This window comes from Gossypium hirsutum, chromosome D03 (assembly GCF_007990345.1).
Source record: "Gossypium hirsutum isolate 1008001.06 chromosome D03, Gossypium_hirsutum_v2.1, whole genome shotgun sequence".
Lineage (NCBI taxonomy): Eukaryota > Viridiplantae > Streptophyta > Magnoliopsida > Malvales > Malvaceae > Gossypium > Gossypium hirsutum.
In genome coordinates this window covers 7,985,866-8,011,502 of record NC_053439.1, presented here as the reverse complement: position 1 = coordinate 8,011,502, position 25,637 = coordinate 7,985,866, and the positions used below count along the sequence as shown (strand labels likewise).

General features: G+C 32.1%; 2 protein-coding genes and 1 long non-coding RNA gene across 3 annotated transcripts; 1 reads left to right on the top strand and 2 right to left on the bottom strand.

Annotated features, from left to right (window-relative positions):
* Positions 1 to 8,512: 8,512 nt before the first annotated feature.
* On the top strand, positions 8,513 to 16,008 carry LOC107950570 (uncharacterized protein At1g51745). Its single transcript, XM_016885451.2, has 4 exons — positions 8,513 to 9,120; positions 10,848 to 11,404; positions 11,580 to 11,882; positions 14,629 to 16,008. The coding sequence occupies exons 1-4, from the start codon at positions 8,942 to 8,944 to the stop codon at positions 15,924 to 15,926; spliced, it is 2,337 nt and encodes a 778-aa protein (XP_016740940.1). The 5' UTR covers positions 8,513 to 8,941; the 3' UTR covers positions 15,927 to 16,008.
* A 935-nt stretch (positions 16,009 to 16,943) lies between these two features.
* On the bottom strand, positions 16,944 to 20,917 carry LOC107950571 (uncharacterized). Its single transcript, XM_016885452.2, has 3 exons — positions 20,663 to 20,917; positions 19,205 to 19,407; positions 16,944 to 17,460 (listed from the first exon to the last, which is right to left on the bottom strand). The coding sequence occupies exons 1-3, from the start codon at positions 20,756 to 20,758 to the stop codon at positions 17,121 to 17,123; spliced, it is 639 nt and encodes a 212-aa protein (XP_016740941.1). The 5' UTR covers positions 20,759 to 20,917; the 3' UTR covers positions 16,944 to 17,120.
* A 1,617-nt stretch (positions 20,918 to 22,534) lies between these two features.
* LOC107950573 (uncharacterized) lies at positions 22,535 to 25,016 on the bottom strand. Its single transcript, XR_001698111.2, has 2 exons — positions 24,580 to 25,016; positions 22,535 to 23,125 (listed from the first exon to the last, which is right to left on the bottom strand). It is a non-coding gene; the product is annotated as an uncharacterized lncRNA (long non-coding RNA).
* Positions 25,017 to 25,637: the final 621 nt, after the last annotated feature.

Below are 25,637 nucleotides of genomic sequence, written 5' to 3'. Positions count from 1 at the left end.
CTAAAACCACTTGACCTTAGGGTAATAAATCATTATAAAACATAAATAACCAAATCAAAAACCTTTTTAAAATCATAAATATTAAATAATAATATTTACAAACTTACTCGCCGGATTTGGTGGCCTCGAAACTACAGTTTTCGACACCATTGAAAAATTGGGCTGTTATAGTGCCTCATCGAATGAATCTAAAGTATATGAATTGTGCTCTATACTTATTGGTATAATCGAAGTGAATTGGCACCCAGTTCCTCATTGACATGTAGTCAAAGTAACCTAAACTCTTCCTATCCTATAGCTCATGCCAACTATATCCGATTCTGCTAGAACAGTTAATAGGGTAACAATTTACTCAATTTCATTTATAAGTTAATTTCTCAATTCAATGTTGTCAATTCATCAAACGAATTACCAATTTACATGCATAACATTATAATTCATCTTAACACAAAGCCAATTTTACAATTACAATAATATACAATATTTCCAAATCTATTCAATTTAGTCCTTATTATAGATAACTAATCAAATCAAATCGTTTCAGCTCGATTTATCATTTCCAACTCGCCTCATGATCTTACCATGTAAAAAGTATCATAAATTCAGCAATTGAAATGATTTGGATTATAGAAATATAAACCGTAAACTTCGAGCTATTTGTCAACGACTTTATCTTTTTCCTTCCTTTTTGAGGAATTAAGGTTGACCTTAGCTACAAAATAACATAAACACAGAAAACCATCAATACATAATTAATCTCTCACTCAATTTGTAAATTTTTACAAATTTCACATTTTATTCAATTTAGTCCCTAAAATCGGGACTAACATAACTTCCAATTTAGAATTCCAAATTTCAATCCAATTTCACTATAGTCCATGAGGAACCTCCTAATTTTCATCTTAACAATAAATTTTATATTTTATACATTTTTGTCCCTAATGTACGAAACTTTCAATTAACTTCACAATTCAGTCCTTTTTCACCTCTAAGCTTAAAATATATCAAATTAACACCTAAAAATTCAAGAAATCATCAAGGGTAACTTTATAAAACTTTTAAATTTTTATAAACTAATACATGGACTAGCTAGATTGAGCTCTTATGATCTCAAAAACAAAAAAAAAATTACAAGAAAATGACTTAAAATTCTTACCAAATTAAAGGACTAAATGTTGAAACCTAAGAATATTTCCCTCCCCATTGAGCTTCTTAAGAATTAAATGAAAGAGTGTTGAGAAAGATGGTGTTTTCTGTTTCTTTCCACTCCCAAATTTTAATTATTTTTAATCTAAATTTTATAACATACATGTATAATTTACCTACTTAACAGTCCACTATTATTATTAGGATGGGATAATTTCCATTTAGATCCTTAGTTTGTTTTCTAATTAAAAAATCTTTAATACTTGAACTTTTACTACTTTTACAATTTAGTTCTTGTACCTTAATTAATCACTAATTCGGCAAAATTATCTATCGAACTTTCAATTCACCTATAATATAACTTTGTAAATACTAAATAAATATATTTACAGGTTTGATTTACGAAAATAAAGTCCTAAAACTGGATTTTTCGACACCACTGACTTTCTAGTCATTACAATTTAATATAAAATGATTATCGTGATGACATGGAATATATTTTAATTAAAGAAATGATAATCGGTTGGCGTTTAAAAAAGGTTGAAGGTTCTAACTAACTGAACTCTTCACGTTTTTTTTTTTCAATGTTAGAATCAAAGGTAGTGTGGTTTCTAAATTCTAATTAGCTAGCCATTCTACACGTGAAGAACTTGTTTGTCATATTGTTTGATTCCTTTATTTTAAGAGCTTGGATTGGCTAATGAGATAGTAATGTTGGAGGAGTACCTCGAGTATATGCTTGAGAAAGTGTCAAATATGGATTCGACAATAGAACCAAGAAACTAAAAGGTAGTGTGTAGATCAAAATAGCACCACAACAAACCAAAGCAATAAACAAAAAGAACCCAACAAAATTAGAATAAAATGAGTAGAGCAAAACAATATAAAAAAAACCACAAACAAACAAGCACACAACATCAAAATTATCTAAATCATGAATTGTAAACAACACCTAAATACATGAAAAACTAACCTTTAATGCTTGAACCAAGTGGCGGCCACAACCATGAATTGAGCAACAGAGCAAGGAAAAACCCTCAATAACATGTTAAAGTTTCTCAAACATGAAAACAAATAAGGTTGGGTAACCAATTGTTTCAACTTTTAAGGGTAAAAAAGGAAAATCATAGATAAAAATATGGACATTGTTGTCAAACCAAAAATCTTGCTTTTTCACTACCCTATACTGGATTCCAAGCTTCAGTCCACAGACTGGCACTTCAGTGAGATTTGAAATGTCCAACCGCATTGCACCAGTCCATCAAAACAAAATTTCAATGTGTTTGAAGTGAAAAAGTTACTCCAATCGTGCCTCACTGCAACTGAATGTTGAACCAAATGAAACCTAAGAAAGAAGTGTTTGAGAGAATTTGAAAACATTTATCTTTTTTTAACTCTTTTAAATTAAAGTTAGAACTAGGATATTTTATATTTACAATATAGTATATGTTGAAATTTATCTATCAATATCACTGTGATCTAAGTCTAACAGAGAAAGTGGCAAATTATCTACTTATTTTTTCATTTATCTATCAATATCACCGTGATATGGTATATTACATTGATGGTTTATTTTAAAATGAAATCCATTCTATTAAAGTAGTCACCAATCTATGACTTTGCAAAATTTGTAATTGATGGCAATTGTATCAAAGACAACAAAGTAATGTCTTTATTCCTTTTTATTGGGGATTAATTAGGCAATTGCTTGAATTTTTTTTTGGCTTAAGTGTGTAAAAAATCCTCAAATTTTTTCAAAAATAGCAATTAAGCCTCTAAATTTTTTGTTGCATTAAATTGGATATTTGAACTGCCAAAATGCATCAAAAAGGCTACGGGCGGATCTAGGGGGCTGGTAGGGGCCAGTCTCACTAAAATGGAAAATTTTCCATTTAGGTCCTTTTTAATTTATAAAATTTTAAATTAGTAATGATAAAATTACACTTTCTCCCCCAAAATGATAAAATTTTGATTTAATCCTCTAAAAATTATAAAGATATAGACTATTAAAATGACGAAATTGCACTTTTACTATCATAAAAATATATAATTTAATTCCGGCCCCCCCAAAATATTTCAAACTTTGCCCTTGGCCTCCTAAGTCGTATTTCTGGATCCGCCACTGAAAAAGGCCATTTGACCATTAACTTTAATGGTTGGCTGTTAAAGTTATAAAAAAATTATAAAATACTTCTTTTAGTACAATAATTTTTATAATTTTATTACAAGTTTTATATTTCTTTAGATTTTCTATAATTTTCTTATGAATTTATAAACTTTTATAAATTTTTTTCTATATTCCTATATATTTTATAAATTTATTTTACGATTTTTATAAAATTTTACAATTTTTTTATAATTTTTTACGATTTTTGATATTTTTATATTTTTTATTAAAATTTAATAATTTTTATAACTTTTATTGATTTTTATCTTCTTCTTTTTTGCCACATTTCATGCTGTGGGTGTGACACGTGGTGGATTTAATTGAAAAAGGTTAGGTGTAATTAACTTTAATGGTCAATCATTAAAGTTAAAGGTCAAAGGGCTTTTTGTAATGGCGGATCTAGAAATATGTCTTGGGGCAGAGGCGAAGTCAGAAAATTTTTTGGGAGAGGAAAATTAAATTATATATTTTTATGATAGCAAAAATACAATTTTGTCATTTTAATAGTCTATATCTTTAGAATTTGTAGGAGATTAAATCAAATTTTTATCATTTTTGGGGGCTAAAGTACAATTTTACCATTACTAATTTAAAATTTTATAAATTATAAAAGGCCTAAATGAAAATTTTTTTTTTTAGGGGGGTCGGGCCCTTGCCAGCCACCCAGATCCGCCCTAGTCTTTTTGATGTATTTTGGCAGTTCAAGTAAAAAAAAAAAGCAGGATCTTAATTGCTTTTTTTGAATAAGTTTAAGAACATTTTTTTATACATTTTGAAAGTTTAAATACTCAAGTGAAAAAAAATATTTTTTTTAAAAAAATTTAAAGACTTTTTATTAGAGGTGTTCATGGGATGGGCGGCCCGGCCGGACGGCCCGCCCGAAATATGGGAGGGTTCGGGTAAAAATATAGGCCCGAAATATGTGTTTGGGCAAAAAAAAGAGGTCCGTTTAGAAAACGGGCCGGGCCTCGGGCACCACTTTTTTGGCCCCGAGCCTGGCCATAAATATATATTTTTATTTTTAAAATATTTTTTTATTTTTTTATTTTTAAAATAATTTTTTGGTGTTTATTAAAAATGGACTGGGCCAAGCTCAGAAATTTTTTCTTAGGCCGGGCTGGGCCCAGGCCTAGGATGCAGGCCAAAATTTTTTCTGAGCCCGGCCCGGCACATGGACACCTCTACTTTTTATACGTTAAGTGTTTATATTTAATAGCATATTAATATTTCTTTGTTTCAGTCCATTTTTGAAAAAAAATAAAAATAAAGAATTTGTGCGCACGTTATATTTGTGTTATATTCATTGTGTTGTATGTTAATTATTTGTTCATATTATATTTATATCGTATAATTATTTGTATATATGTGCCATATTGTTTTTGTTTGAAGTAGTATAAACTTAATAATTTATTTTAATGTATATATTAATATATTCATACATTGGTGTCGTGTTGATGTTAACTTTTGTATTTTATTTTAATTATTTTTTTATGTTATGTTCATATTGTGTACCAATTCTTCTCATATTTTGTTTCATTCCATATTTCATAGAGAATTTTGTTGTTTCGTATAATAATAATTTGTTTTATATTGATTTTCACATGCTCAATCATTCATGTTTTTTTTGGTATGTTGTACAGTTTGTATATATTTATCATAAGGCACATTCATTTATAATTTAATTTCATGATTATAATATCAAAATTCACTCTTACTAACTAATTTTATTCATATCATTCTTTTTATCTCACTACCTTGAATAAGCTTAAATGTAACAGTCTATTTTTTAGTGGTGTCAGAAATAGTGATTTCGAGGTCATCAAATTCGACGAGTATGTTTGTTAATATTATTATTTAATATTTACGAGTCAAATGTAATTTTTAAAAAGGTTTTTGATTTGATAATTTATGTTATATAAGTGATTTATTAAGTTCAAGTAGTTTTAGAAAATAAGGTATCGGGACCTTGTTTTTATAAACCGAGCCATAAATATTTTTATAAATATTTACAGAGTGTCATTAAGGTGGTATTGAAGTTTCGTTAAAAAATTTTAATGTTTCGATAGTTAATTAATTAAAAAGAACCAAATTGAAAAAAAAAGTGCATTCTCAGGACTCCGTTCCCGTAAATCGAACTCGTCAATATTTTTAATAAATATTTACGAAGCTAGTTGTGTAGTTAATTAGATTTTGTTTAAGTGAATTTACATAAATTAAAAGTAATTAGGTATAAGGACTAAATTGCATATAATGTGAAAGTTAAATTATAGATTAAAGAATAATTAAAGGGACTAAAGAAATAATTTTGTCATTGTTTCTTTAAGTGGGACAGTTAGTGATATATATATTATATGCAAATTTATTTATATATATTATATTATAATAAGAAATCTTAATTGTTAAGTATATATATATATTATATTTATAATAAAACAAAAAGTAATAAAAGAAAGAAAAAGAAAGAAACCCGAACAAAATTAGAAAAAAAAAAGAAAGAAAGGGAAAAAGGAGAAACAGTCCCACGCCCTTAGGTACTTTTAAAGTTTTCAAGTTCAATTGGTTAGTTAATTTAGTCCCCTTTTCTTGTAAATAGTATGTTTTTGAAATCTCGGTGTTAAGTATTACCCGACCCATGTCGAAATTTTAGTATTGATTGAGTTTTTAAATGTTGTTAATGTTGAATAATCTTATTATTAGGGATTAAATTGATAGATTTTTAAGCTAGAAGTGAAAAAGGATTAAATTATAGAATAAATTGTAAATTTTGAGTAATAGGGACTAAATTGTGAAAAATTTGAAATTTATGGGTTTAAGTGAAAATAGGGAGTTAAATTTAGTTTAAATTGAAATTTGTATAAAAATATAAGATTAATTGTGAAGAATAAAAATTAGTCTCTGTTTAGGGACTAAAGGAAAATATTAAGTTAAAATTGAAATATTCAATATGAAATTGAATTGTGTTATATTGATGAATTTTAATTGTTTTAATTCCGTAGCTAACGTCGTACCGAAATCCTCGACTAAAAAGGGGAAAGATTAAGTAGACGTCTGGTTTGTATTTCTATAATCCGAACCTAATTGTTAATTGTTGTATTTTGATTTAATGTATATTGTAAGTGGTTGATGTGAGTATTTGACACTTTGACTATTGAATTGATTTAAAGTTGATTGAATTGGATTGAATTGATATATATATATATTATGAATAAATATGTGCAAATATGATAATTGGATATTGGTTGTATTTGGAAAGTGAATTAAAACCCTATTAACTGTATCAGGCTGAGTCGGATATAAATGACATGCCATAGGATAGGAAGAGTTCAGGATTTCTTCGACTTCGAGTCAATGAGGCACTGGGTGCCAAACTGGTGTGTTGGTTGGATCCGTGTATCCGTCCGAGCCCGAATCGTGTTAATAGGGGTAATTAAATAAAATGGTACTATGATTGATATTGGATGATATTGGATGATATTGAATGTGAGTTGAAATTGGGATAGTGATTTGAAATATGAAAAAGAGATACATGAGTTATGTACTCATGAAGTGGGTATGAAATGACTAATGCTATTGTTTAAATGATATGTGGATCAAATTGTAAAAGGCTATTATATAACAAGTGATGAAAATTGAGTATGGTATGAAATGATGTGTTCATGAATTGTGTATTGAATGGCTAATGCCATTGTATGAATAAATGTGGTTTGATATGTGAATAATTATTTATATAGCAATTGTGTAAATTGAGACATTGTTTAACAAATGAAATATGATAGTTATGATACTAGACATTAATATGTGCTTATAATTTAATTGCGCATATGATATTATCTTGTTTTTAATATTCAGATTATAGAAATACCATAGAGTTTTACTTAGCGTACGATTTTGTTTTTCCGTGCGCAGGTTAGATACTTCACTTTTGATTGCTAATTCAACATCCAACAACAATCCTGAACTCAAATGTGGTGATATTTATCTTTTGTGTCGGCATGTATCTAGGGTGTCTAAATAATAGTTATTTCGTGGATTGATTGTAAATGAGGTTATAAGTTTAATATTGGTTTGTTTATAATTTGGATTTGAATGATGCTTTGATGATATGAATTGATGATATAAATGTGGTACCAATGAGGGTACATTAGTTAGGTACCTAGGATGATTGTTTTGGTATGTTTTAAATGTGTTTGATCGTGTTTTGAAATGGTTAAATGAATGGTTTTTGAGTTGTTTAATGTCCAAGCATGTAGAAAATGGAAAAATTGTTGTTAAAGACACATTTTAGGTCCACACGGCCAGACACATAGGTGTGTGACTCGGCCGTGTAAGACACACGGCTAGTACATGGGCGTGCAAGGCCATTTCAAAGGGTACATGGCCTAGCACACAGGCGTGTGGCTTGACCGTGTGACTCAAGTCAGAGAGTTACACGAGCATGGACACGGGTTAGGACACGGCCGTGTGTCCCTATTTTGAATGCCCACACGACCTAAGACACGAGCATATCTCTTGGCCGTATGAACCCTATTGCTTTGAAAATTCTTAATATATTCCTAAAATTTTTTTGAGTTTTTGAATTAGTCTCGACTTGTTTTTAATGTGTATTTTGGGCCTCGAGAGCTTGAATAAGGGACAGTATGTATGAGTTTGATTTGTTTTTGACCTGAATATTATATGATATGAAATGTTTGAAATTTCTGTCTGTTTGATCTGTAAACTTCGGTAATGCTTCGTAACCCAGTTCCGGCGATGGATACGGGTTAGGGGTGTTACATTAAATTCAGTTTTTTTCCCTTTCTTTTCTATAGTTTATTAATTTTTTAGGAAGCAACTTTGGATGTCAAGAATTTTCGAACCAAAATTTAAATAGATTTTTTTTCCGATCTTTGAAACTGACCTTTAGATCGACTTGGATCTAAATTATGTTTTTTTTACTTGTCAATAGATATTGATCCATTGTACCAATCATCGAATCATTGCTTGTAGCTTGTTAGTGAAACTTAAAAAAAAAATAACAGCCCAGTGACATAAATAAATTTTTTTGAATAATTCAGTATTTAAATAAAAATTTTCGAATAATTCAATAACTAGATTGTAACTTTTTTAATTAAATGACTAAAATAAAAACTTAATCATGATTTAGTTACTAATGATATCATTTACCCAAAAATAAAACAAACCGGTACTTCAAACCGGTTTGGAGTTTTACACGTTTGGAACAATTGTAGAATAAATAATGCCATTGAAAGAACGGGAACTAACAGAAACTTCTAGAGACCGGAGAAAAAAAAACAAAGAGAGAACCTAATGCAACCAAGAAAAAAAAAACTAAAAAAAATAGAAATGCACAAAAATCCCCAAATCTAATTTCTGAATGGAAACCCTAACCCTAACCCGAATCCTTCTGTTCGGATCTATAGCTTTCTCCCGCTTTCGGAATCTCCGTTTCTCCTTTTTCTTCGCCGGAGGCTGAAACCCCCCTTCTTAGACCTTCAATTTGAACTTTTTTGCTTTTCCTTTCTTTTCTGTTTGTTTTTATAGATATAGATGGGATATCTGTTAATTGTACGGAAATAGAGAAATAAGGATAGGGATAGAGGTAGAGAAAGAGTGTTTAGAAAGAAAGAGATGGAGAGTGGGATAGGATCAGATGGAGGAGGAGTCGGGTCGATCGTATGGGTACGACGGAGGAACGGTTCATGGTGGCCGGGGAAGATACTGGGCCCCGAAGAGTTACCAACTTCTCACCTTATGTCTCCAAGGACCGGAACTCCGGTCAAACTTCTTGGCAGAGAGGATGCCAGCGTGTAAGTCTTATTTTTTGTTCTTATTTCTGAATTTTATTGCCTTTATTCATTTGAGCATTGCAAAGAACTTTTACTTGTTTATACGCCTAGAGCAGTCTGTGATTCAGGATAGAATTGAAGTAGCGGAAGAATAGAGAATAATGAGATTTATGTCAATTTTAGGAGTGTTTATGGCAAATGAAGTCGGGTTGTTCTGAGTCTTACGAACTTAAGGTACCAACATGTTACGGATTAATTGAGTTTCAGACAGAAAGTGAGAATGATTCTACGAATATAAGACATGAAGAGCAAATGAAGTATTCTGGTGACGCACTATGATATGATCTCGGTTTTGATTCATCTTTAGTTTTGCTTAGGAAGTTGTGAATGATTGATAGTTTTTTCCAGAGTCTATTCCTTGTCACTGTGCAGAAAGGTTTCTGAAGATCTAAAATCTAAATATGGGTCTGAATGACATATATCAGTGCTTCATTGTTTTTAATTAAAGAGAGAGGAGAATGTGGAAGACTAATCAGAGCTGCAATTAATTTTTTTGTTCATCTATTGTTTGAATGCTTGACCTATAAATAGATGCCAACAATTATTTGTAAAAGATTAGCACCGTCGCCACCGTACACACCCATGCACATTTTTATTTTCTTAATGGCACATTATATGTTACCTTGCTCAATGAATTAGTAATGTAACGCTTTGACGTCATTAATGTCCTTAGAATAATGTTTACACTATTATGTTAGTTAAGAATGTCAAAAAGGATATGACTTTACCCTTGTACAATGTACTTGTTGAATTTTTATGGCCCTAGCTATGGCCCTTTAAACCTTATTCTGAGCAGTGGAGCATAAAAATATCTGTTATCTTATTTCATTGCTCCTTTTTTATCCATGTTAGAGTAAGAGATGCCATAGTGATGTTTTCTACATTTCCATGAAAGATACAAGCCAAAACTGACTTTTAGAAGTATGGAGAAAGGTTATTTTTGTAGTCTTTTGGAGAATATTGTATGCAATAATAAGTCAGAAGTTCTCTTTTCAAGTTTTAGGCCAACAAATAACTTTGGTATCCTCTAGCATATCTGAAGTTTATTAGAAGAGAACTGTATTTGAGGCAATTTTGACTTCTAGTTATGCTAATTTGATTGTTAATTTACTGAGAATCTGATACTGTTATTCCTTTGCTATATAAACGCTTTCATTATTTTGTTGCAATGTTAAACGAGTTCTGGTCCTAGAACGTGGCCCCTAAGTTTAATTAATCCATTTGTGTCATATTTTCCTAGACAATTCCTCTACTTCATGGAAAGACTATCACCTTTCCTTCCCTTCCCTTCCTCTTTTGCGTGTTTATATCTTTTCCTATCCAGGTTGTCTTCCTTACCTCTCATATCCCCATTTGTCTGGAAAATTTTGAAGTTCTCTCATTCTTTTAAATTGATGTGGAGAATGTGGAAATAACCTGGGAACATAAACTTTTTAGATTTGCATTACTTCCATCATTTTGCAACTGTTTTTGTGGTCATCTTATTTGGAGAATATTCCTGGGACTTCCTTTTTCTTTATTGTCTCCCTTTTCTGTATATATTTTGTGGATATAGTCTTTATGATGTCATGACTATTTTTTTTTCTTTTTACCTTGTTTTGATTAGAATATTTATGATATATAATCTTCTGTTCTGATTTCAATTTATTTTGCTTGTAAGACTTTTTCATTTTTTCCTTTCTTCTCAGTGATTGGTACAATTTAGAAAAGTCTAAGCGTGTGAAGGCATTTCGATGTGGGGAGTTTGATGATTGCATTGAAAGGGCAGAATCCTCACAAGGTATGCCACCCAAGAAAAGAGAGAAATATGCTCGACGGGAAGATGCTATCCTTCATGCGCTTGAACTTGAGAAGGAGTTGTTGAAAAAACAAGGAAAATTTGATAGACCTTCCTATGCAAAAAGTAAATCTTCTGGTTCCACCAAAAAGGATTCTGGAGGTTCAGATATTAGTAACGGGAAACCTGGGAAGTCAAAATCAAATCAATCCAGGAGTCAAGATACTTCCATCAAGGGTGAGACAGTGAGCAGCCCTGTAAACTTGCAGAAAGACCAAGTCGAAAATCAACCAAGTTGGAAAAATAACCCTGCTGAAGTCTTACCCCGGATGAGAGGATTGCAGGATTTGGGGCTCAAAACTGCATATGCAAAACAAAAGCTTACATCTTATGGTGCTATGGATGTTGATGAGAGTCTATCTCCTTCCGGCAAGGTTTCTAGCATGGGAAGGAACAATCACATAAATGGTAAATCTTGTTTAGATGAAATGAAAAGGTTACATGAGGGAATTACTGAGCTGTTTTTTGTCAATAGATATAGCATGAGACATCCTTTTGTTCAAGTGTTGCAGAATAGTGCGAAACTAGAAGTCTCTTGATTTTTTGCATCCTGATGTTTGTGCTGGTTCTACTTATATTTCAGGAGGGGAGCAGAGACGAGGTGTTTCCCAAGCAAAGAGGAGCAGATGCATGTACTTCCCACCTGAGTCATTTGATGCCTTGGATTATAAAGAAATTCCTCCAACTCAGATTGAGATGTCACCTTCCCATTTTGTGGAGTGTGATTCTTATCCTTTTCGTAGTCACATTATTGAAGATCATACTAGGGAGTTCTTGGAAGATGTTGAATCTGGTTCTTCTGAATCAACTTCCTCTGAATCTGAGCCAGAGTCTGATTCATCTGAGACTGAACCAGATATGGATGAAGATATCACTTCACACTCAGGTTAACTGATCTTATTCTTAGTTCTAGTTTCATGCATTATGTTGAGAAGAGTATCTTGCATCCTAGATAAGTCTTTTCTACTTTAGGATTGAGCATATCCTGCAGACATGCAATCCTTCTGTTGCTGTTACTTGACTTGAGAACCTTAAGTTTCACATACTGTTTTCTGTTATCTATGTAGCTCAGACTCGGGTGCAGGTGTTGGGTGGAGGTATGTGCGAAAGTGTCTAATTCATTAAGTTTCTTAAATTGAAGACATGTAGATACAGCTAAGAAAGATCTAAAACTAAGATACAGGTGTGGGGGACACATTATAAATTAATAAAGTAGTCTATGTTAATTCAATTATAACGGACATTTTTTATTGAATTATAGCTGGGATTTCAAATATTATTGTACATTCCAATTTTCTAAAATGGCTTTTGGCTTTAAAACCTTGAGAAACCTTTTTGAGCTCTAATACTCTAGTCAACCTCCTTGGCCCATAAAGTAGCTAAATTGAAGCCCAAGTGTCCTAATTGACCCAAAACATGAACCAAGCAACATAAACCAAATGGATAATAGAAAACGACAAGTACATTGGTGTAAGAAACAAGATAAACAGTATTCATGTATTTGAGCTTAGAGTTTTTGACTTTTCAATGCAATTTCCAACCCAAAATTTTTTAATATTTTTGCCTCTTTTTGTGTGCATTTCAATGCTTTTCCAATCTTCCTTCTCATGTTATTTTTATTCTCTTTCTTCCATCTTTTTTTGCCATCTCCCTAGAGAATCCAACCCAGATCCCGTACAAATATCTGTTTTGAGTTGTGTTGACACAAGTGCTCTACCTATTATGGAGTCTGAACAACAGAGCATTGAACACTTTAATGGTGTTCCTTTAGTTCTAAACATACTATTTTGTTTAAAAAATAGGCTATACTAAAAAAGCCCCTCAACTACTACATTTTGTTTAAACAAGCCCTTATACTATTTTTGTAGTTAAATAAGCCCCCAACCTATGATTTTCACCCATGGAAGCCATTGATTTTAATATTGAAGGAAGATATTTTGAATTTTTTGCATTTAATATTGATATAAATTTGATGAGAATAGTTTATTAAATAAAAATAAAAATAATATTTTAAATTCTTTTGAAAGTGCTTATATATATAATACACTTAATAACTCTTTTGAAAATTCTAATTACTCTTTTAAATTTTATGTTGATGTTAAAGTGTATATAATTTCTATTGCATTAACAAAAAAATTAAGATAAAGAACCTAAAATTCAAAATATTTTTACTTTGACATTAAAATCAAGGGCTTTTATGGGTAAACATTATAGGTTAGAGGCTTATTTAACTACAAAAATAGTATAAGGGCTTCTTTAAAAAAATTATAGACTAGGGGCTTATTAAACTACGAAAATAGTATAAGGGCTTCTTTAAACAAAGAGTATTAGTTTAAGGAATTTTTTAGTATATTAACCTAAGAAATATTTGAAATCCTCTTCCATAAAAAAATGTAATTACTGTTATAAAATTTGCTCATAACATATATGTATTTATTGTAGTTTAAATGAATTATAGAGTAAAGTGGCCAAATTTCGTAGTTGAAAAATAATGCTGTACTTAATCCAAAGCAGAGATCTAGAATGGGATCTGAAAGTTGGTTTATCGGCTACATATGAAATCAAAATTTCTCCTTGGTTCTTAAATACCCTATTCTAGATGTCAGCATATAAATATGCATGAAAATAATATAAATCATAGAATTGTAATATAACATTAACAATTTTCAGGGGCCTATATATGTGTATATAAATAGTCTTTTGAATTTGACTTAGTTTGCTGATCAAAATGTGGGAATTTGAGAACTCTTGGGGGGCATGGCCCCTATGGTTTGACTGCCATCCATTGATGCCCTTCTGATTATCTTAGAAATTTGATGTTTTGTTAAGAAAGCATCGTGACTTGTCTAACTATTTGTGGTATTGATCTCTGCTCTTGGACTCAGCATATTAGACCATGTTGACAGAATAGACATGGATATGAGTATGGGTATGGGATATGTGCTGAATTCTCCTTGCTTATCTAGGGAGATGGCGAAGAAAGAAGGACGAAAGAGAATGAAGAAAACATGAGAAGGAAGATTAGCAAAACATAGAAATACACTTGAGAAATAGGACAGAAAATAATTACAATTTTGGGGGTTGGAAATTGCATTGAAGTGTCAAAAAGTCTAAGCTCAATCATGTGACTACTTTTCATCATGTTTATTCTGCCAACCATTTCTTTATCCATTTGGTTCATTTTGCTCTGTTTTGGGTCCATTAGGACACCTACACATAGTTTATCTACTTCTTTAGGCCAACTAATAGGTTGATTATACTAGAGGATTTGGGTCCAGACAATTTTTAAATTCAAAACTCATTTTAAAAAATTGAATGTACAATGATATTTGAAAGCCCATTCATGATTCAATAATCAAGTCTATTGTAATTGAATAAACGCATACTATTATATTAATGTTATTATGAGTCTCAGCACCCATAATTTTGTTATGGATCCTTTGGATTTAAGGCAATTGACGAATCAGATTTTTTGACACATACAGACACCTGCGCTTGAGTTCAAGAAACATCAGTGTTGTTTACCTGATGGAATTGATGTTTAGTTTGAAAAGCATAATGGCCTGCCTAACTATTGGTAGTTTTTGGTAACTGATTACTATTCTCATTATTTCCTTATTCTATGTATTCAGGTGCTACTGTTTGTAAGGAAGTCCGATTGGGTGGCTTTCGAAGGCCTGACACCCTAGGAGGTGGAAGCATGGGCCAGGGAGAATCTGATGAGTCATCTCTTTCTGGTGAGATGTCTCACTTCTATTCTCATGATCACCTTTCTATGAATGAAGCAGTGTCCAAATGGCAGCTAAAAGGGAAAAGGAACATGCGAAATCTGACAAAAAGGTCCATGGATGCAGCAGAGATAAGAGGTTATGATGGATCTACTCATGGGACATATCATGAAGAAAGGGGAACTTTTAGAAGAAGGCCATTAGGTCATAGTTCTCATTTAAATCATGACTTCGACGATGATGTTGATGTGGCTGATTTGAGTGCAAAAGATTTTTGTACCCAAATGGTTGGATTTGATGATAGAAGATACTTGCGTACACCAAGGGATACATTCAGAAGGAGATATAGTTTCAACCATAACATCATTGATTGGGAAGGAATGCCTTGGGAGAACCATGCTGCTGTGGAAAGAGAGTGGGAGGAAAGAGTGTGGCACTTTGATCCGACATTTGCTGCCCATCGTAGTTTCCGTGGGAAGAGAAGATCTATGTTGATGGATGTTGATTTGAAAGTCCAAGCAAGCTATCAGAAACCTCCTGTACCTATTGTTTCATTGTTAAGCAAGTTGGATGGAAAGGCCATTATAGGGCATCCCATTCAAATTGAAGCTCTAGAAGACAGTTCAACTGACACCCTTCTCCCAACTAGTGGTTATTTCAGTAATGGACTAAGTAACCATGATGGAAATACTTCACTTCCGCCTGCATGGAGGACTGCCAAGAGGACCAATTTTAGGGTCCCCCGGCCCAACCCGCCATTTGCATTGGGTAGTTATGAAGCAGCTGAATATCAATCCTTGGACCATGAAGGTGAACCACCTTTCAAGAAGTACAATACAGGAAGTTCTGATTATAAGGCAGGCCTGGTTAAAAAGAGCATATCTCATGGCCCACGCTCTCCAACTGAGAGGAAATTCCAAAAGAAGTTACCGAAGAACGTAAGCTTAATTTCTAGCCAGAAAACAAGAGCTCTGTCTTCAATTGGTATAGAACATAAACTCAGTTTGAAGCCTATACATGATAGCGATAACCACCAAATGGATGGATTAATTAGAGCAGAGTCATCTGGACCTACAACAGTGGCTTGCATACCTGTCAAACTAGTATTTAGTAGGTTACTTGAGAAGATCAATAGGCCACCTTCAAAAGCAGCTAGTAAAGTGATTTTCTCCACTAGTGATGCAGTAAGAGATCCGTCATAGATTACATTGTACATTGATACGATGAAACATTAAATATTGTTAGCAAAATAAGCAATTGCTAATTTCCTCTTTTTGACAAAAAGCATTCCCACCACCAACTGCATTGTCAGCATTGTCAAGTTGACGTGTCTTCTTTCTTTCCAATAATTAGATGAACCAGGTAAGGTAATCAGCTTCGAAACTAAGTTACATGATAAGAACATATTTAATACTTGTAGCGTTTTAGGGGTATACTTGACATTTGTTTCTGAGAAATCAATGGAACAAGAAGCAGGCAGTTCGGAATTTGCATAAAATCTGGTTTCCTCGGGCCAACCTATTCCATTATTCTCTACTCTTGTTCGGGCAGTCAGGAAATGGTTGTCTAGTTTTACCAACATAAGTAGATTTTGACTGTAAAAGTGGACGTTTTATGGGAATTTTACCAATAACAGGACAGGATAAAAAAGCGATAGCATTAGCAGGTGGAATCTGTTTTACATACATATATATTTCACTTTTACATTTGCTTTTAGATGTGTACGCTTATTATGTTGAAAAGTACTTTATTTATATCGGAGTAGGTTTTATAAATCGAATGCAATTCATTCAAGCAGATATGACCAACAATCCCGAATGGCTGGGTTTTGCTATCCGTTTGTTCTTCCATTTTCCACATACATATATTCTGAGTTTCTTTTGTGCTCCTAGCAAGCTTATATAGTCACATTTTTACAATTACCTGACTCGGTTTCTTCATTTGGTGGCTGTATTTTAGCTTTTTCTGGGAAGACCCAACTCCATTTTGGGCGAAAAAGAAATTGTATTTATTAGCAGCAATAGTGCAAATTTCGCTAATCCAGTTTAACCTTTTACTTTTACTTTATTTTTATTTTTATTTTTAGGTTTCAAAATTAAACTTTTCAAGTGGGACAAGATTTATAAAATAGGAGCTCTTCTTTTGTTAAATAGGGCGATTTTAGAAAAGAAATAAAATGGAAAGATGTTACGGTAAAATACACTAAAAAAAGAAGAATATAAATACAACATATTTAAGATTATAATACGAAAACCAGATGAATTTCGCTATCTGACAAATCTTCATGAAAAGCTTGGACCGGTTCTGCTTAAAGTTTGTTCTGTAAAATTTATGTTGGGGAATCATTTTCATTTGCTACAAGCAATGCATGCAGCAAAAACAAGGTCTTACAATTCTCAAGTGAACTGCCGCCTGTTATAAGTATCCTCATGTACAAAAACAGGATCCTGAGAGGTCTGGGTTGGGAACTGAGGTTGTCCCATGGCTATGCCGCCACCTTGATTCGGAACAGCTGAATTGCCCCAAGGATCACTTGTGTTCTTTGCTGTGTTTAAGGTGAGATAATAGAAGATCCCAAAAACCACACTTGCAATGGCTAAGACAGCTCCCCCAGCAAAGACTCCGGGTTTCACGACGTAGCAGTAGTAGTTGCCAAAGTACACACTCTCTTCACCATGTTGATCATTGAGTGCAGAACCAGTTAGCAAGAGAAGGAAAGCTATAACAAATGTGAACCTGGATAGATATGGAATAAGCATTTGATTCATTACTCAGACAGAAAGTCGGCACACTGCAAGCGAAACCAGATTGGACTATTAAGCCTAAGTGGGACTACTCACATCACATGGAATAACCAAGAACACACCTCTGCTTTCTTTAAAGTTCACATTAACATTCAGGCACTCTTTCAAACATTAGAAGATCTGAGCTTCAGAGGCCTATTTAAGCAAGTAAAAGCTCTTTTTTTCTCTCAAGTTATTCACTGGCCATTCTCTAACTAAAAGCAAGCTAAAGCTTTTATTACAAAATTTTCTAGATATACCAGACCTGTCCTCATCTCCCTCTATGCAGTAAAAATCAATAAAATGAACTAAAAAAAGCTGACACTCTTTGGAGTTTATTTCTAAATGGGTTCTTAGGTTACAGTGGCAAGAAAAATGATATCACAAACTTCAATAACAAGTAGGAAAACTTCAAGAGTTGCAATCTATACACCTATGAATCCTTCCAATTCAAAGTTCTTTCTCCAGGCACATTAACAGTCCAATGACTACTCATATTCTCAACCTATAATCCTTGGCTCAAGCAACTGGCAAACAGAAACAAACATGCAGAACTGGAAATCAACTAGACACCCATATATTGAAGTTCTAATCCTATGCTTCTTAAGCCAAATAATCCTCTTTCACAGTTGCATTCAACATGCATGTGATAGCTTGTAAAGCCTCCATCCTAAAACCAATAAGATAATAGAAAACAACTCCAATTTAAATATAAGGCCACAACACCACCCAAATGAAACCGGCCTGAAGACACCACTTATATATGTAGGCCAAATGCCAACTGAAACAATGGCAAAACAAGCAGACTATAACCATAAATCAACAAAGAACATACAAGGCAATGCATGTCCCACCCCCAGGCTTTGATATTATGCTAAGCACCCAAAACCGATTGCTAACTGATTGTCAAAAGATGGAAAAGTCCTAGTCGAGTTTGAGGTCACAATAGACTCCTAATTGAACTACTGATCCTACAACTGCAAATGCCTAGCATTTCATTAATTAATTTCTTTCAAACATCTTATTAAGAAGATAACTAGTAAATGTCGCCTAAATTAGGACTTAGGTATAAGTATCTAAGCAAAATATGTCTAGATGTTTAAGATACCAGCAAACCTTCACTTCAGAACAATGCGATATCCTTATCTAAAACAAAACTCTAGGGCATCCGCACTCAAACAAGTTAAGAATTCTTTCATTTAAAAAAAAATTAACCAGAGTAATATAGACATTAAAGTTTAAATGAATGCAACTCAAATTTTGCATAGAAGCTATCTTTATTATTCTTAGTGTGGTGATGATTGTGCCCCATTCTACAACAGCAAACAGGCAAGTGGAGAAAACTTCTTTTGGTTTTAGAAAAATGCATCTGTCTATTATCAAAAGCTGATTCATTCTTCTCCCAAAAGACAAAAACATCAAACTAAGCCAGTTTGGCTTAAAATGATAAGGATGATTGAGTCATGGTGTCCTCTTATTTAAAAGGAAATAATAACTATCATAAACAAATCAAACTGAACATTCAGGCCGTTAGAGTAGTGCAGCAATAAAGGCTACTTATCATATGAAGAAAGCAGAAGATCCAGGTTCCAAAATTTAGTCCCTAGTCCCTACCAATAATAATAAGAAAATAAAAAACATATGATGCCAAAAATAAATCAGGAAAAAAGTCTTATCAACAAGTGCTCGAGAATCACCAAGAAATAACATAGAAGACAAGAGCTTTTGTCCAGTAGGAGTTCCAACTTCGACTGGTTCTTTTGCAGCAAATACACCCAGTTGGAATATTAATAATTATATGAGCTACCAGAAGTGCGGCAGCGGCAGTTAAGCCAAGACCAAGTGCAGGACTTCGGGGATAAGAACATTGTGTAGTGGATACAAACTTAACTTCTGAAGCCTATAGAGGGAAAAAAGGACAATTGGTCATCACAAGAATTCCAGAAAACATATATCCAAGTAAACTTAATGCATAGAGAAGTAGTAGCATATCATTCATATTTTCAGTTTCACAAGCTCCAATTAAAACAGATTTTGAAAATTAATGCCAGCAGGTATTTTGGACAAAATAGATGAACCAAGTAATTTCACTATTTGTACTTGTCTTTAGAAGCATAAAGCTGTCCACACCATAGGTTCTGCGCTTAACAATTTAACTCAGGCTTCCAAAAAAATAGCATGGACTGTGAGTGCAAGCATTCGGCTCAAAATTTTAAAGAAACAGCCAATTATATGAGATAATAGTGCTCCCCGTAAAATGGAATACAGTGACAATGGAGACAAATAAATTGCTTTCAATGTGCAAAAGAGACTAAAGTTAACTAATCAAAGGATTGTTGCAAGAACTTGCCCAAAGTCCCATTCAAAGCATGCACAAAACTGAACTCATGCAAGTGGAACATGGAAGTGGTTTAACCAATACTCATTCTATATGCCAGGATGACTAAAATATGATGAAAAAGAAAAAGAAACAGAAGCCTCACTGCTAGAACCTCTCCCATTATTTGGTAAGACTTCAAACTCTACAGATCAAATCCCACTTTGGTCTATAATGAATCTCTCCTCCATTAACTTTTCAATAATAATAATGACTAGCCCTCAAATACCTTGAATTTTTACTTCACTGTGCTTAGGTTAAGAATCTGGTTTCTCTATGTTTCTGTTTCATACATTCATCCCTTCAGAAAAACTCCCAATAAAAAAAAGGCACTTAGCTAAATAAATACCAGAGGGTAGGGCTCTCAAAGCATTATCTTCTTTTTCTGAGGTCACAAGCATTAAAAAACAAAAGAAAATACCATCTGGTTTCTCTATGTTTCTCAAGGAATTTTTCATAAGAAATCACAAGCGTTAAAAAGAAGAAGAAGCTATAGTCTTCTACTAAAAGAAAATACCATACCCACTAAAACTAAGATGTCTTAACTCTTAAGTTATATTTCATTTTTCATCCCCCATGTATACTTAAAAGGAAAAAAAAGAAAAGTAGACAATGTTTTTTTTTAAAGTAACAGTTTTTATTCTTTTGCAGAGTGTTAATCACCCCAAAACAGACAGGAGTAAGGCAAAGCCAAAAGAAAAAGAAAGGGAAAAAAGGACAAGGATTTATAAGAAATTCATCAGAGAAGATCTAATCAAAACTCTATGTATAAACTTACCTTGATCCTAGTAGCTTCAGCAGCAAAACCAGTAGCGGCTGATAATACTCCCAGAAAGGCGACAACACTGCATAAAACTAAGCCCTTTCTTTCCATCTATTTCTCCTTTTCACAGCCCTTGTTCAAAACTAGAGATTTTCTCTTTGTCTGAAACAGATACAAATTACTTAGGATGAAGGAAGTGTTTTTCTGAAAGGAGAAAGAAAACATAAAGTTGGTACCCAGACCAAAGCTTGCCGTTCGTTAATTGTGTGTGGCTCTTAGATATATTATGTGTTTTTATATTGGGTAAATAACACTAAGCTCACTAATAATTATTAGTAAGTTTATATTAGTTCAAAATGTTATAAAATAATTACTGAACTATTTTAAAGTTTTTATTTAAACCTGTAATTTTTTTTATTAAAGTTTAGTTAGTGAATTCTCAACGACAATTTGACGATTGTATTGACGAATAGAAAAATATACCTTAAATTTAAATCGATCTAACAGTTAGTGTAGAAAATCAAAGAAGAAAGCTTTTTAGATTTTAATTTATAAATTTATGATGTTCAAAACTATTTCATGAAAATAATTAGACTGTCAAAAAGAAGAGGAAAAAAACTTTTTAACTTGTACAAACAATGCGAACAAAGAAAGACACACAATAACAATTTTAATAGTATAGTGACTTAAATGAAAATTTACAAATAAATCAATAATTATTTTATAAATTTTCAAAGTTGAATAACAAAAAATAAATTTATTAATAATTTAATAATCTTAAATATAGTTTTACCTTTTATATTATCTCTTGATTAAAACCGTTATTATTGAATTTAAATTATATTAAATTACCTTTCTAGCATAATTGCGTGAAAAATAAATTTATATAATAAATAAATTTATAAAAATATTGATATAAAAATTAATTAAGAGTTTGATTTAAATGGTAAAGTTATTGAAATTTTATTATGCTTATATTTATTTAAAAGATATAAAAAGATAAAAGACTAAAATAATATATTTTACTTTATAAAACAACAATATTTTAATTATTAGTTAATAGAGTTGATACTCGGTTGAATAATGACGCCAAATTTTTCGAGGGCTTAATATAGATTAGGATTATCCTAAAAAACCACTTTTTAAATATCAAATAAAAAGTATCACTTCATATTTTTTTTAAAATTAATTAATATTATATATTTTCTAATACCAGATCAATTTTTTTATTAATATTTTAATTTTAATTAGAGTTGATTAATTAAATAAAATTAACAATTAAAACAAAAGTAAGGTAAGGTTTATGGTACATTATTTTAACTAAGTTTAAGGGTTATAATTTTAGGGAAGTGTTAGATTAAGGGTTAGTTCTTCATTGCTTTTGAAAAATGTTTTTGAGAAGTGCTCTGGAAAAGTGCTTTTGAGAAGTGCTTTTGAAAAATTTGAGTGTTTGATATTGCTGTCAAAAAGTACTTTTGAAAAATAAAATGTCCATTTTAGACATGATATTATAAAGTAACAAATATGTATTTATAATGTTCAAATTAGTTAATATTATAATATTTTAGTAAAAATATAAAAAATAATTTATTATAACTTATTGTTAATATTTTAATATATAATATTAATTTTAAATATTTCTAAGTAATTAATATTAATTATTTATTAAATTTAATTAGAATATATAAACTATATTTAAATATTTAAATATAATAATTAAATATTTGTAATTAGATATTGACGTAATTGTATTATTATAAAATTATTTTTTATTTTTAATTAATGCTTTTAACACATTTGTATTATTTTATTTTAAAATGTATTTGAATATATAACTCATATTAGATATTAACATAACATAGAAAATATAAATCTAACAAATTAAAATATTACATATATTTGGATTGAAGTTTTAAAAAGGGATAATATTTATATATCAAATATTACATAACTCGCCTTCCTTTTGTAAGATTTGGCATTTCCATAGTTTCAGTAAGTTCCTTTGAAGGAAACATTGAAGTAGAAAACCTGCGTATGATGCCAGTTTTGTCCTCAGGACTTCCAGTGGAGGACTTGTTTGGTGATGAAACAACACTAGAACCGTCATCCATGCTTCTCCAACATGTGCTAGAATTCTTGCTAATGCTTCTCTGGCTACTTGAAGAGCTATCAATGGTGCTACTATCTATCTCTTCACTATCAGTCGATGTGGTATATGACCAAGTGCTGCTCGTGTCGGGGTATTGTGTAATTATCTTGCTAGTTTTCTGGTCTGAAGCCTTCTGAACTTCCTTTTTCCGATGTCTTTCTTGATGATGTTTGATATTCTTTGATTTCAGCCTTTAAGCAAACATTAAGCCAACGTTGGTACACTGGTTCCTCAACCATGTCAAATCTACTCTTTTGCAGTATGTTAACTTTGTTTGCAAGGTCCCCATTGGCCTGCCTTAGTTCACTAATCTTGCCAATAGTCTTATTCTGCAACAGCACCATTTAAGAAGCAAACCTTTTAGATTCAATCAATAATGTGTTCTGGTAGGTGCATCACAATTCAGTGTGAACTCAATATAGAATCATAATACAGGCATATATATGTACTCATGTATGAATATAAAACAGGTAAGCCCTTTTTTTTCATATATTTGGAGGTTCATACCTGTGCTCATGTTTGAATATGTACTAGACACGACATTTCGGAACCGAAAAGAGTCTATATACACCCTAGTGCCAAGTGTAAACAATTTTATTATCCCAATTCGGGATTTTAGAGCCATATGAGAACAAGCCGATTAGTAGTCATTTGCACAAACACTGAAACTTGCAGATAGCAAGAAAAAGAAATCCAAAATTAAATTAACCAGTGTCATGTCAGAAAGTGCAGATAGTTTAGCATGAGCAGCATTTAACTTGACAAAAATTTCCCTCTTTTCAAGCTCAAGTTCTTTGTTTCTCCTCCTCTTTTTAATAACTTTTAATTCATTACTTTTAATATCTTCAAGCCTGTTCTTAACCAAAGCATCTCCAGTAGAGGTCTCAATGGCTGTAAATCCGGATAATTGCTCTTCAAGCAAAATTATCTGCCCCTTTATCTGGCTACCATTGCCATTTTTCCTCTGCAATTCCTCTATCAACTGCTTTGCCATGTCTAGCTACTTCACTTCCATGTTACCCTGCCTTATAATTTCTTGAAGATCCTTTATCTCAGCCTTAAGTGCAGCAATTGTGAAATTGAGCTTGCCAATTTCTGCAGTTTTGCCAGTTAAATCCTTCTGCAAATAAGCAATGCATGACAACTTCTCTTTTAGACTATGCAACTCAAGCAGTTTCCTTTCAAGGGTTAATCTCCTGCTCTCCAACTCATTAATGGGATTCTGTGAATGCTCTATTTGTGTGAATGCTCTCCAACTTATCAAATTCCAATAAACTTTAGATACTAAAGCAGATATTTCAACTGCATCTTACTTTAGTTCAAGGGGCCCAACATGAACTCTAAGATCATTGTACTAGTTAGTTTTACTACCTATTCGAACCTGTCTATTCTAAAAGTTTAACTTAGAGAATAGATGCATTAAGCCTCTAGCAAATAAAGAAACATAAGTAATTAACTAATAAATATCCCAATTACCGACCAAAATCCCATTCCTTAGAACCTCCCCTAAACCCTTTTTGACCTAAAAAATCTGGCCAATGCTATCTCCTTAAAGATCCAGCACTTCAAAGTTCTATCCAATCTTCAAGCAATGCCTTGAACATAAGTTCAAAACTGGCCTCAGAATACTGCATATCTCATAAGAACACACCCCTCAACAAAAAAAATATATCCAACCTAATCCTTAGGAAAGATACCCTAAATCAATCCCAGACGAAAATCAATCCCAGACAAACAAAAATATACAGAAGAAGAGAAGAAGAGAAAAAAAAGATAAACTCACCGGCAGAGGGCAGAGGAACGAAGAACCAGCAGAGGGTAGAACAAACCAGCAGAGGGCAGAGACGAGGGCAAAGAACCAGCGTAGCAGAGAGCAGAGAAACAAAGAACCAGCAGAGAGCAGAGAGCAAAGAAGGGCGTTCGTGTGGCTAAAAAAGTAAAACAACTAGCCCAAAAGCACTTCTTGGCTGAAAAGCTAAAAAAATTTACTTCTTCATCTGCCCCAAAGCACTTCTAATAAGCTGAGAATTTGCTACTAAATGAAGGCTGTTCTTCATTGCTTTTCAAAGAAAAGCATTTTTCCAGGTAAAAGCCCATCTCTTAAGCAATGAAGAACACAACCTAAGATAGGTTGGGGTTAAAGTTTAAGGTGAGTAAACAAAATTAAGATTTAATATATAGGTGTTAGTGTCTAAGGTATAAGGTTTAGAGTTTTAATGCATAAGATTGTAGGGTTTAAGAGTTTTATAAAAATATAAATTAATTTTATTAAATTTTAATATTAAATTTCACATTAAAAAACAAATGGCTCGAATATGATTATATGAACTCTTAGGATGGACAAGTTCTTTGGATATTTTCTTTTGTTTGTTTGTTTGTTTATTCAAATTAAATAATAATAGTTAATTTAGGGTCTGTTTGGACAACACAAAGTAATTGAATGAAAATGTAATGTATAGGGTAGTAATTACAAAATATTGTAATTCCCTAGACGTGTTTAGTTGGAATTATAACACCCAAATATCTGACCCGATCGCCGGGTTCGAGCTATAAGGTGTTACATTCGTTGCTGGAGCAACTACAATCAAATTATATTCGATTTAAAACCATTATACATTCAAATATAAGTAAAACATGTGTATAATATGATGCATAATCATTTTTGGATCTTACATGAACTTACGAAAGCTTTATTGCTAACTCGAGGTCGAATTAGGACCAAATTGTAATGTTTGCAAACTATTAGGTTGACGTCGCGACTTTGGGGGTTCCTTGTCTTGATATAACATATTGACTTGGTCTCGTTGCGACATTGGGAGTATGCCGTCGCAACGTAACTCT